Source organism: Chanodichthys erythropterus, chromosome 4, assembly GCF_024489055.1.
Source record: "Chanodichthys erythropterus isolate Z2021 chromosome 4, ASM2448905v1, whole genome shotgun sequence".
In the NCBI taxonomy this organism is placed as follows: Eukaryota; Metazoa; Chordata; class Actinopteri; order Cypriniformes; family Xenocyprididae; genus Chanodichthys; species Chanodichthys erythropterus.
The window spans coordinates 1,944,509-1,958,604 of record NC_090224.1 but is presented as its reverse complement, the minus strand read 5'-3'; the positions used below and the strand labels follow the sequence as shown (position 1 = coordinate 1,958,604).

The following is a 14,096-nucleotide window of genomic DNA, read 5'->3' as shown; positions in this document are numbered from 1 at the left end:
TATAAAAGCACAATTTAACAGCTAAAAAAAGAAAAAAAAAACGGGCTACTCAAATACTTGTGCCATTTGTGTTGCAACTAAAACAAGCACAATCCACCTAATTTTTCAAAGCATAAGAAGGCCATTTCCTGTGAATGCATGAGACTTCTGATTTATTAGCCACTATAAGTAACTAGAAGAATAACAAAGTACAGTAAACAGTAAAATTATGTGCACTACACAACAGTGAGTTGATTATGATAATAAATTAAAATAATATTACAAATACCAGTTTGCAATATCAAACAGCATAATGAGCTGTTATGTATCTACAGCAAAAATTAGATACAGCAAGATAAAATGTCTGTGCCTGCTCTTATGTTTAAAAAAATAAGGTGGATAACAATTGATAATTTATCATATTGATTGTCAAATTTTAATAGATGTGCTCTGTTTTTCTTAATTTTAAAAGCCTATGTTAATGACTGCCTGCCTGATCAATTAATGAACTAATGAGGTGGTCATACATGGTTATTTCCACAATTTAGTGCCTTTTGGGCATTGAGACTTTTGACAAATAATCTTTTTTTTCATCAAATTTCTATTGGTTAATGGCCAGTTATAGGACAATGTGCTCTATTGTAAACATATAAACAGAGCTGGGTAGTAACAGATTACATGTAATCTGGATTACGTAATCAGATTCCAAAGATCAAGTACTTGTAATCACAAAACTCTGGACTTCTGGTTGTACCTAGGATAGCTAAGTCCACTAAAGGAGGGAGAGCTTTTTCACATTTGGCTCCGGAACTCTGGAATAGCCTTCCTGATAATGTTCGGGGCTCAGACTCGCTCACCCAGTTTAAATCTAGATTAAAGACGCATCTCTTTAGCCAAGCATTCACATAATGCATCTCATACCAGATCAATTGCACATGCCTATCTTTGCTTAATGTTATGAACAGCAGCTACGCTAATTATTCTCCATTTGCTTTTCTGTTTTACCTCGGGACACCCGTCCCGAGGTGACTAGAGAGGACATCAGCTTCAGTTTAGATCCAGCCTCTTAAGAAGACCTCAGATGACCAACACCTATGAAGAGATGGCGCCAACTCCTGCGAGGAGAATTGCCTAAATTATTACATTATTTGCTAATTGCATTCTTAAGATTGTAATGTTGACATGCATTCTCTGTAAAGCTGCTTTGAAATGATATATGCATCGTGAAAAGCATACAAATAAATGTGAATTGAATTGAATTGTAATTAGACGTAAACTTGTAATTAGAGTAATATACTTTTTAAAACACTCGTAATCAGACTACAGTTACTTTTTTATGGATTACATGATTACATGTTATTTACACAATGGCAGTAAGTTGTTCAAAATTAATTGATTTCCTAATTTTTTTATTTTTTTTAACGTTTATATTTTTTCATAATAAACCTGATGCTTATATAGGCCTACGTTTGTGATTCTTCGAGTTTTTCCGGCGGTGAAGGGGAAATATAGATAATAATAATATATGAAATATAGATGAAATATTTGATGTAGCAGTGATATTGCTGTGAATTTCATGTTTTTCAATATTTGTTTTTGTAATGTTGCTATTTTCTAAACTGACTTAATTTTAAGTAAATATGTTTTAAAATCATAAGATGTGATTTAGTTTTTTTTCAGTGTTACTATCAGCAAACACTAACAGGTACATTAGTGTTAGTAGGCTATTTTGAAGTATTAACTGCCCATACATTGCACTTTAAAACTTGCACTTTGAATAGAATATGTGACCTGATCCAGCAAAATGAGTCACAGTGACCCAAATTTCAAAATTGAGATTTTGGTATCAATGGAAAAATGAGACAATAAGCTTTAAAATGATATCATAGCCATACCTTGAATGGTTTTAAAGATATACTCATTTGAATTATGGTCATCTGCCCTCTTTTTCAAATTGAAAACCTGAGAAAATCGCTTTTAAAGTTTTTTGCCCGTTTTTTTGTTGATATCTTTCAAAATCCATTGCATCTAAAGGCATACACTATTTTTTTTACAGTTTAATTTGACCAAAGACATTTTTATACATATAAATGCTAAACCAGGCTGAAGCTCAAATTATTTTAAAGTATTTATTTGAATTAACACTTTAAGACCTGAAGGCTTTTTTAGAGTTTTTTTTTTTTTTTTCTGAGCGACACACACAAAAGTAAAGAATCATAACTCCAAAACTCTAGCAAGGAGAGTCAAAAGGTAGGTATCATTTGATAGAAAACATTTAAAATTTTAAGAAAATATAAATTACATTACATTTGGACATTTTCTTGCTGAGAAACAGCTGATAAAAGACAAAAATATATATACTTTTTTTTTAAAATAATTTTTCTTTTTTTTTTTTTTTTTGAAACGGAATAACTCAGGAATACAATAAGATCGCTAAAAAAATATTTTTTGGTGATGCTCTCCTATATGTGAGCTGCATCTGGTTCAAATTTCGTGGTGATAACATAAAGAATAGTTTGAAAAATTGTTGTACATTTTTTCCGCAGCCAGGTGGCGCCAACGGGCGGTAAACTCCGGATTAGTGGTGCTTCTCAGCACTCGTTAGGAGTTTTTCAAAATGGTTAGATGCAGTAAAAAGATGAGATTCTAAGCTTTAAAATGATATCTATTAGGGTTGCACGGTGTACCGGTACTACGGTAGTATCGCGATACTAAAGCTTCAAAATACTGGCGATGCCATTGTATTTTTCAAACGGTAGTATCGTCAGTACCGTAAGGAATGTTGTATGTGCGGCAGGTACACTTCAATTGAACATGCGTGCCTGCAAAAACATTACAAGAGACTGCCGTTGACTGTCTGCTGTGCCCTGTGTAGTAAATGCTCTGTAGAATTAGCGCCTTATTGTTTCCTGATGCTTCAGTTAATTTTGCAATGAGATAAAGTTGCGCTTGCACGTTGTTGTTGTCATTTAATCTGGAGGAAGGGTCTGAAATTCACTTAATTAACATCATAAAATCTTTATATAAGACTGAATTCTCGCAGTTTTCCGTTGCTCATTTGGCCACTTCTGGAAAAGATTAAATAGTTTGTTTCTAGAAACACGACAAACACGATTCAGACAAATGCAATTCCATTCATCAATAAGTTATAGCGGGTTTGCTCTCGGTTCTTATCAATCATACCAATCGTGATTTTTTAATTATAAATGTATTATATGTTTTAATATAGGCTACATAGCCTACTGCTCTCCAGTCAGGGTTAGATATTTCAAGATAGGCTGGCAAAAATGCTCCTGATAGTTTGTGACACGAGCAAGAGCGCTGTTTTTGTTTCGTTTCTAAATGAATCTGTTTTTGAACAAATTGGGCGAGTCACTGACTCACTAATCCATTCATTAAGAAAGTCATTTGCTTCGTTCCTGAATGAATCAGCCGTTTTGAACGAATCGGTTGAATGATTCATTGACTTGATCATTAACACTTGCTGCCACCTACTGGCGACTTTAGTCATCTAAAAGTAGGTCTATTCTATCATTTTTTACCATCTAAAAGTAGGTCTATTCTATCATTTTTTTCCGCCAACATTTTTATTTCTATATTCAAATTTTATATTTGAAACATTAATATCATAACATTATTTATGCAATTGTAATTGAAGTGTAAATGGTTACATCGTAATGTCAGTTCATACAGCTTCTGTGCAGTGCTAAGATGAATTTTGTTTACAGTGATTCATTTGATTGGTAATAAAAGCCTGTTATTCATTCTCATTAATGAAGTAGGCTATTCAGAGAAAAATCTGGTCTGTTTTCATGTTTTTTATGAAAGTTTGGTTCATTTTGTATACTGCATGGTATCGCGATACTACTTGGTATCGTGATACTTCAGCTGGTATAGTATCGTAAGACATTTTTATGGTATCGTGACAACCCTAATATCTATTTTGTGTTATTCCACGTTGGAAAACGAACATGGATGGGTCCGGGAACATTGAATACACACTGCATCCCGGAGAGATGAGAGACATGTTTTTAGCCAAGTATGTTAAATCATTCCGTGAGTAATATCTTGTGATCAACGCAATATATTATATTGATTTTGGATTCATTTTAATCTTGAGAATCTGCTTTAAATATTGATATGCCGTTTTTATGATCTGTGCATTTTTCATTAAGTTATGAGCACGTGAAATATACTTGTATTCAGTTAGCTGCTGTGCTATTTTTGTTGTAAACACATATTACTCAGACTCATTAGAGGGTGAAAACAACGCAACAGAAGCATGTTGGAGGCTTGATATGAAAGCTTAAAGTCTCTGGTTTTGTATGCAAAAAGAATTTTTGTGCTTCCTATATGGATTAAATTTTTATTGGCTTTTAAAGAGAGAGTCGCAAATGGGAGTTTTATTTTATAAGGCGCGCTAGTCTGACAGGAGGATGGCCGATCGCGTGCCTGTCAGTCGAAACGGGGCTTCCCATTGTTAAAAATCAGTATTTAGGTCAGTGTGTTTACATTTCTAAGCTTTTTGATTGGTTCTATACAACGTGTAACACCATATTTGTAGAGCAGAGATAATGCCGTTTCAGGGGATACCGGGAAATGCTCATAAGTGACGAGAGGAGTTGAGAAGTTCATTTCCAACGAATTTAGTAAAACCATGTCAAATTTAATTCCCATTTAAATACCTTTACTCAATTATCTGGACTACGAAACTTTGGGAGATTATTTTTGAAATCTGTTCTTTGAAATTATCTTAAAAAAAATCGATTTTTTTCATTGTTTTCCACATTATTGGCCCATATCTTAAAATAGAACATTGCGACTTCCGACTCATTTCGCCAGATCGGGTCACATATATGTTTTTGGAATAGATTTTTTCTTTGTATCTATCAAAATAGTACAAGATTATCCTACAATATATATATGTCACATCAAAAAAGTGTTAGCACAAAAGTAATCTAAATGTAATCCAAAAGTAGTTAGATTACGTTACCAAACGTGAAATCTAAGAGATTACTGATTACAGATTTTGTCATGTAATTTGTAATCAGTAACTGATTACAATTCATAAGCAATCTATCCAGCTCTGCAAATAATGACTATAAAGGCTAAACCTCTGCAGAAAAACTGCTAAGCACTGTTAAATGAACAGCAAGAGTTTCGCTCACTCACTCTCATCAATGGATCTATTTCCAGCCCTCAATTGCGTGGCAGTGATGATGTAATAGTGAAAACTGAACGCGCACTATCGGCTGCAGCATCCGGGTTCCTTCCGAACAATCCCATCGGCGCGGAGAGAGAGATGTTCTGAGCGCGAGGCTCCTGTAGCCCCCCCCGCCCTCGGGAAAACAAAAACACCGGAGCCAGAAATGCCCCACCGCCCAGCTGCGGACTGCCTTAACAGGCTCATGTGATGATTTTCTCATGGTTATAATTTTTATTATTTTTTTTAAAGTTATTTTCGAAATCGATATCTGGCCGTTTTGACGTTAGTTTGCTGGCTAATTGGCTAGCCATCGATTGATGTGTGTTGTGGCTGTGAGCGCAGCGCTGGTTTATAGTGTTTGCTCTCCGGCCCAACATACTGGTATTAAGGCTCTTACCCGCGAGTTTTGTGCCTCGGTATTTCTTCATCCAGCAAAGACCACGAAGAAACTGGGTAAGTGATATTATGTCACTCTGACGTACATAAAATGTAGCAGTTAGCCTCTTAATGCTATCTGGGCGTGCAGCAGTTTGCGTATGCTGATAAGGGTAACGTTAGTAGCTTCATCAGTAAACACATCACAGTTGTTGTAACGTCATACAGGTTTGTTCATTTTGCTGCTTTGGCGTCTGAAAGGATTTTAAAAGGAAGCTCAAATGTAAACAACCGCAGGTTTGTAGGCAAATAAGTTTACTGCTTTAATTTGATGATAAACATTTACCCAAACAGTTTACTTGCTACTGGAAGCTTGCTGCACCTGTGGCTTATTGTATAAATTGTCATGCCATGTACATTACATGTTTGAATGAATATGTTGTCATTTTGTTAGTATTGAGTAAATAAGAGTCACTTATGTCATAATGAAGCTCCTTTTACTCACTTTTTTTCTCATTATGTTTATGTTAGAGCAAAGTAAGAAGAATGGGTGCGTTCTTAGACAAGCCAAAGATGGAGAAGCACAATGCTCACGGGGAGGGGAACGGCCTCCGCTATGGACTCAGCAGTATGCAGGGATGGCGTGTGGAGATGGAGGACGCACACACTGCTGTGATGGGGCTGCCTTACGGCCTCGGCCTGTGGTCCTTTTTTGCCGTTTACGATGGGCACGCAGGCTCTCAGGTTGCCCGTTACTGCTGTGAGCATCTGCTGGAACATATTACCAGCAACCCAGACTTCAGGGGAGGGTGCTCAGGAGGTGCGGATTTAGTTGCTGCCGAGCCCTCTGTGGAGAGTGTGAAATGTGGAATCCGCACAGGCTTCCTGCAAATCGACGAGCACATGCGGGCCATGTCCGAACGCAAGCATGGGGCTGACCGCAGCGGCTCCACGGCGGTGGGCGTGATGATTTCCCCTCATCATTTCTATTTCATCAACTGTGGTGACTCCAGAGCCTTGCTGAGCCGCAAGGGCCGCGTTCACTTCTTCACCCAGGACCACAAGCCGTGTAACCCTCTGGAAAAGGAGAGAATACAGAATGCAGGTGGTTCTGTTATGATCCAGAGGGTCAACGGCTCTCTCGCCGTCTCCCGTGCTCTCGGCGACTTCGACTATAAGTGCGTGCATGGGAAAGGTCCTACTGAGCAGCTGGTGTCCCCTGAGCCAGAAGTGTATGAGATAGAACGCTCTGATGCCGAGGATGAATTTGTGGTGCTGGCCTGCGATGGTATATGGGATGTCATGGCCAATGAAGAACTGTGTGATTTTGTGCGCTCGCGCTTAGAAGTGACAGATGACCTGGAGAGAGTGTGTAATGAGATTGTAGACACCTGTTTGTACAAGGTGAGTTCAGTTATAAGCATTTCAAGTTCGAGTCATTTTTACCTGCATCTATTTAATCAAAAATGCATTAAAAATGCGATTCATGAAGGGCTCAACACTAAGGATTTTTTCTACTGGCCCGCTTGGGCCAGTGGTTCAACAAAAACAACAAAAAATTAATAAAAGTAAAAGACTAGAAAATGGGCCTATAAAATAAGCATAGTTATTGTTTTAGTTTTCTTTGTTATATTTAACCTCAATAAATAAGATTATGACACCAAAAGCTACTAGATATAAATTAAAGTAATAAAATATTAACAAATAATCAAATTATGAGTAATAGCACAAATAATTACAACAGAAAAAACATATAAATAAAATAAATGGTGCTTTTCATGTAGGTTTAAACAGGAGATTTTCAGGTACAGAAATTGTAATATTATGTATAACTGTAGAATAGATTAAACTTTATTACAGTTAATCAGTCAAGAGCAGTTACAGATGCATAAAAATGTTTTTAATGTTGAAAATATAAAGCGTTAAGTACTGTTATTTGAAATTATAAAAAAAAAAAATGAAGACACTTTAAATGTGAAATTAAACCCGCCAGTAGGTGGCAGCGAATCACTTAATGAGTGAATCATTGAGATTCAACCGATTCATTCAAACTGATTCATTATGGAAGTGTTGCTCCGAGACGCAAAACAAAGCTGTGGACTTTGGAAATATTTTAGTAGGCGAAATAGAACAAAACAGTCGATTTGGTGTCTGAAACATAAGTCACTTGATATGAAGCGCTTGTTCAATAAACTGTACGCTGAATAAAATCAACATCAGATTTGTAATCATGCTAATATTTGGAGAAAATGTTAACTATATTAAATTATATAAATATAAAAGATATACTGGGGCATTTTTGCCCCCTTATCTTGAATTCTGGGGGCTTTATAAAGGCATTTTAATAGACTAAATCACACAGTGTGCATTCTAAAAATGGACACACACTAGTCTAACCTTTCAGACTATGTCATGTAGTGCATGCGTGCACTCAGTGGGTGTGTTTTTGTTTTGTTTTTGTAAAGTGAGGGACATACACGATAATAGCAGATCGTTAAATCAACAATTACGATATCGTAGACGATATATAACGCACACCCGACAGCACTGGCCCGATCGGGCAAGTGACCGTTCGGTCTACTGTCTCGAGCGTCGTTCACACTGGCCCCAGGCCATCGGGCAGTCCTTATCGTCGAGCCCTGTCATGTAAAATGACGTAAAATTCAGGATTCTTTTAGTAGGATGAAAATAATGTTATTTAAACTGATTAAGTTAGAAAGTGATCAAAGAATGCTCCCTTTACAATCGCTGGAACTGTCAAACAGCGCAAGTGTTCTGGACTCTCACCAAAACTCCCGTTAGAATCAACAAATACCTTATTCATATTGTGTTTGCACTGTTAGTTATGATGAAAGCATTCGTTAGTATGCAGAAATCTTGTTACAATGACAAGATCATTGCATTCATGCACTCAACAACATGTCTGTGATCAGCTACATGCTCATCACTGCAACCTTTCATGCCATGATCTAAATATAATGCTATTATCAACACTTTTCACTATTAACCTTGAGAACTGTAATAGTAAAAATATGCTTAAAGTTTTAAATAATACTAATATTTAGCTGTTTTCATAGGCAAAAATGTTAGCCAATCAGAGCAGTGGGCGTTTACACTCAAGTCTCACAGCAGACACGCCCCTTAAAACAGAGTTCAAATCAGAGGGCTAAAATCAGGGTAGGAAAAATGTCTTATTTCTAAATTATGACAGTTTTTGATGTAAAAAGCATGCTAACATTATAAGTGCACCCCATTAAACATTATAAAATAAAATAAAATACAGTTCATAACCCCTTTGAATTATATTTTTGGAAAGAGGCATTGAGTAAAAAAATGTCTCATTAAAAGAATAAAATTAACAGTTAAAGGCTTTTGTCAACCAAAACAAAGTTATGTGCAGCAACCAACATGCAGAAACATACACAAAAAACCTAAAACAGGGAATTATATCATATTGTCATGTGATGCATCTTATTTTTTTATTAATAATTCACTTTTTTTTTTTTTTTTTTTTTACAAATACTTTTTACAGTGGTTTGAACCTGTCATTAATCTAACTTGATTGTTCCTTCTTGTTTATCAACAGGGTAGTCGAGACAACATGAGTGTGGTGCTGGTATGTTTTCCTGGTGCTCCAAAAGTCAACCCAGAAGCCGTGAAGCGAGAGGCGGAGCTAGATAAGTACCTTCAGAGCAGAGAGGGTGGAGCATGTAAAAAGGCGAATAAATAAAAATGTATTAGAAAGATGAAGAGAGAGGGTTATAGAAAGTGAGCGTTCGTAATTAGGTGAGTTTGTTAGAGGGCAGTTTACACTTGCCAATTAAATATACGTTACAGTTAACGTAAAGTTTCCAATTAACGAATCCCCATATTGGAGAGGAAAGACTCACTGGTACTGTATTAGCACAGTTAGGACTATTCAGGATCAATTTTACCAGAGCGAATCACAACGGTGTGAATTTATTTGAGCTTGTATTGATAATTAGAGGCCTTTGATTATTTATTGCCAATATTGAAAAGCACTTACACAATTTAGATGTAGCCTGTAGCTTTATCTGAGGTTTTATTGTAGTGCATCCAAAAATCCTCCGCTCCTGTGCGCATTACACGTCTGTATCGGCGTATTATTAGCTACTAAGTGATGGTAAGTGCAATTGTAGATTAGGAAAAAGGAATGACAAAACCCAACATTTGGTTCTGCACTTTGTCATTAAACGCTGCTATACTTAAAGGCATCTTCTATTAATAAGAGAGAGAGACCAAATTTGAGATCTCAGTTAGAATACAATATGTTCACGTGTTCAAACAGGATTAATACAAAGTGTAGTTTTGCGTTTGTTCTTCGGATAGTTGTATTCATCCACTCGTACGAGTTTGTGTTTAAATCTGGCACCCGTTTCATTTGCATCTTTCTGAAAAGTCATTCTAGATGAGAGTGAATGTCAGGCCTCCATTGCTGATTACCTGAAATTGTAGCTGACACTACTGTACATGGCCTGATGGTGCAGTTTTATGTCTACAGCAGTGGCCATGAGCATTTTAATCTGCATGATTCCTGTTCTGTAATATGGAACATTGTTGCCTTAGTCCTAATTTACAGCAACTACCTTGATTAGACTCAGTAGGTTAACTCCAGCTGCTTGGAAGAGTAATATTAAATCCAATGGACACATGGTACTGAAAGCATGCACAGTACCGATAGCACGATAAGTTGTGTACACCTCCTGCATGTACGCTACATTTAAAAAAAACAGGGATAGATCTTATTTAGAGTTAAGTTGGTCTGACAGAAGTTTTACACTTTGTACAGTATACATTTGTAACCCCTGAGGAACAGCGTCCGTGTGAACTGAACATAGTATTTGAAAGATTGTGTCAATGTTTTACAATCCTCTCCGAGTTGTTTACTACTTGTTGCCTCAAACTGACACTTTGTCAATCCTCTGGTTTGTCTATATAACTATTAAGAAATATTATGTAGTTAGGAAATTCTAGGTACGTAGAGTGGGATTCAGCCTGTCAGCACTTTCTGAGATGTAGATCCTTGTTGGAACAATGATGTAATATTTATAGTACAATAATTGTACACCTGCTCTTTAAAACCCTACAAGATTTGGCTTTGTTTTTTCTTTCTGTACCTAAGATCTTGCAAGCATTTCATTTAATGTTCATATTTTTGAACCCCTTGGACTTGTCCTAACATGGTGCGACGCTTCAAGAACTCAACGCCAAGCAATTTGTCTGTCGTTTAAGTGATAGTTCACGTAAAATTGAAAATTCTTTCATCATTTACTCACCCTCATGTCGTTCCAAGCTCATAGAAACTCATTGAAATCTTTGGATCCCATTGAGTTTCATGATAGTTGAAAATCTTTGGGGTTTGGAGTAAATGTTGACAGAATTCTCATTTTTGGCAGAACTAAAAATGGGGCTTGATGCAACACAATCAGTCACAAAACTTAGCCAATCAGAACAGTTCCCACTGTTTGCTCGCTCTATTTCTCATAGAATATGTAATGATTTGAACGTCCACAACTGTTTTCTCCTTATCCGTGGTTGATGTTTAATATACATGAAGTAGATATCCTTGAGCACTTCAGTCTGTGGACGAGGCGACTGGCACAGAAAAAGGAACCATGCTACCAACAAAATGTAGCATTGTATCGCTTCGCACCTGGTTAGGACACGGAATAAGAACAGAAACCAATTTTCTTGGCTGCATTGGTAAAGGATGGGGTGTTCTTTTTATTTATCTAAATTTCCCCTTACAGCCAAAAGATCCCCAATGTTTTGTCTTGTATTTTACCAGGATATATATTTTAGCTTTAAGATGTTTAACTGAATGAAAAACATAGCGTGCCTGCTCTGAGAGAACTCTTGGGATTAAAATGATTGTAGGTTATTCCTGTACCATATCAATTTCATTTTGCTTGGTTTGCTGTATTTCCTCACTGTTTGACATGGCTTGACACACCTGCCGATAATCCACTGTTTATTAAATTAGCCTTAATTTTCTTCCATAATAGCACATCTGAGATCTGTATGCTTTGATGAGACATGTCACGTGTTTATATACCTACAAAGAGTGACTAGGTCCTTCTGGGAGAGCCTTTAATTGTGCCTACGAGTGAGTCTATGGCCAGTTGTAGCATTTCAATTAACTTTCTTAATCTTTTGAGGTGGTTTTGTTTGTTTGTTTAGAAATATTTTTGTCCACTCATGCATAATTGCATTGGTGAGCAGACTTGTCCCCTTAAAAAAAGTGCCATGCAAGTGATTTAACCCATTCACCTAAGATTATAGCAAAGCACAACCCAAACCCCCAATGAGTCAAACATTGGGTGGGACTCTTAGTGGAAATATTGCCTTACTGAAAAACAAAGCAGGCATTAAATGGGCCAAAAAGTGTTGTATAAGACATTGCCTTGATTTCTAACACTGTAGCATGATCAAATTGACGCATAGTTGACATTTCCTTTCCCTATACAAGAGTGCCCTGCTACAAAGTTCATTGGATTTTCAGTGAAGCAACCAACTGCAAATAAAATACACCTTTGTAACACAGGATCATTTCAAAATGTATCTTCTGGAGTGTTAATCTAGGGCAAACAGAGCCCGCTTATTGTCATACTTGCACTGTGTTGTGCTGTTGGTCCCTGTGTGTCACTTCTGTCTTTACCTCTCAGGTCCAAACTGACAAGCAACAGAGGACACTATTTATTTGAATTATTTATTGTCTTTATAGTATTTTACCTCTTTTGAATGAAACTGTTCTTGCATTCCATTTTATTTAGCCAAATAAGCACTACTAATGCAATGAAATGCTTATATTCTTTTTTCCTTGTATTTATTGTTATACATCCATGTCATGAGTAGTTCACGTGAACTGAAAGTTACGCGAGTTAAAAAAATGCACCATGTCTCGGATTCATCTACACAAAGTAGTTTCTTCACATGATGTTTGTGCTTTTCACTATTCTGTCAGAGTAGATCGGTCCAAGGTTGACGATGTGTAAGGGTTATAATCTATGATCGGTCCTTTCTTAACCCAGCAGACTGTTTGTGTCTGTGTTTGTTCAATTTTACCTCTCAGAAGGTAACAGTTTTATAAAGCTCATTTTGAAAGATTTTTCAAATACAATTTCATAGAAAAGTATTTCAATATTAGAGGGTGAGCACCCAGTATTTTCTTTCTTTAGTTTTTATTTTTGTACATTAGCACCCGGGTATTAGCAATGTAGACAAACTGTGATCTTGTCATTCTTGGCTGTTAAAGATGATTCAAATAAAATTATTTACGAAAACCCTGAGTTTGTGAGTTTTTATATGTATATTTATATATATATATATATATAAGTTAAATTGTATGAATATCAAAGGATGGTAACCAGATTTTTTGTAAATTTGTCTTTAAATACTCCTTGTAATGAAAGCTTGTGTCCAGGATAATGGATGTGTGCAATGGTCTGTCACTCCCAGTCCAAATCTGTACATTAATCTTACATTCTAAGGAAAAAAAAGTGAAATTTACAGTAAAAAAAAGCTGTGATTGCCAGAACTTTACTGTAGAAAATGAGGTAGCAACATTTTAAGTTTTACAGACTTAAATTTACAGTAAAAAGTGTATATTTGATTTTTTTATAATTTACTGACAACCATCTTTGAAACACAGGTGGTAAAGAAAAAGCCACATGATGAATCAAAGTTAATCACAAGTAGCTTTTACACAAGCTGAGGTAAATAAAGTTCTGTCATGAAACTCTAGATAGCGCAGGCAGTTCTTAACTCAATCTGCTTGCAATCACATCATTCTCTATAGGGCACAATGATTGGATCCTGCTGTATCAGTAGCCAATGAGTTGCTGCTCAACCTTCAAATACTTGGTCAGCATTCCTGTAGCAGTAGCAACATGCTTTCAGAAACCCTCCGCCTTCCCCAGCTCCACCTATATAGATCTGCTACAGGTAGTTCATGTGTGCTATATTGTACAGCAGCGACATGTTGTGTATGTATTGGCAGTAGCAAGTCCTGTACTTTCTCTGCTGCAGCAGAGTAGCAGATCTATTCTGCCAAGACCAAACATTGTCATGTCCACCATTTCAAAAATTCTTGAGAGTTGTCAAGACAGAAATACTAATATATAGAAGGTGTCACACAAATACAAAACACCATCATGGTAACACACAATGTTAAAATAATGCAATAACATTCATTTATCAACATAAGATGTAACATAAAACCCTAATGTACATACATACTGTAGAGTGGGGCAGGGATTATGTCAAATCCGAGGTGATTATTTAGCCACTGGTTCCCTCAATATTTTCTTATAGGGTTTAATAATGGGGGTTTTCAATTTATGAGTAAAATAAGGTCTGTGGTAACCATTACTTGATGATACTTGACAAAACGCTTTGCTCTAAATTACACACACCCATATCGAAAACACAAATTTTGAAGCAGATATTTTTATTTTAAAAAAATGTATGTTTCTAACTATATAAGAATGTGTGAGTGTGTTCAGTTTACGTTGTA

At 36.3% G+C, this 14,096-nt stretch overlaps 1 protein-coding gene across 1 annotated transcript; it reads left to right on the top strand.

The window, feature by feature from the left end:
- Positions 1 to 5,273: 5,273 nt before the first annotated feature.
- ppm1ab (protein phosphatase, Mg2+/Mn2+ dependent, 1Ab) lies at positions 5,274 to 12,856 on the top strand. The gene is made up of 3 exons (XM_067383603.1): positions 5,274 to 5,638; positions 6,092 to 6,964; positions 9,147 to 12,856. The coding sequence occupies exons 2-3, from the start codon at positions 6,107 to 6,109 to the stop codon at positions 9,288 to 9,290; spliced, it is 1,002 nt and encodes a 333-aa protein (XP_067239704.1). The 5' UTR covers positions 5,274 to 5,638; positions 6,092 to 6,106; the 3' UTR covers positions 9,291 to 12,856.
- The last annotated feature ends 1,240 nt before the right edge of the window (positions 12,857 to 14,096 follow it).

What these genes read in the sequence shown, in the direction of transcription:
- ppm1ab (XM_067383603.1), top strand. Translation starts at nt 6,107, where the DNA reads ATGGGTGCGTTCTTAGACAAGCCAAAGATGGAGAAGCACAATGCTCAC. An exon ending in TAGACACCTGTTTGTACAAG is followed by an intron (nt 6,965 to 9,146) that starts GTGAGTTCAGTT and finishes GTTTATCAACAG; the next exon opens with GGTAGTCGAGACAACATGAG.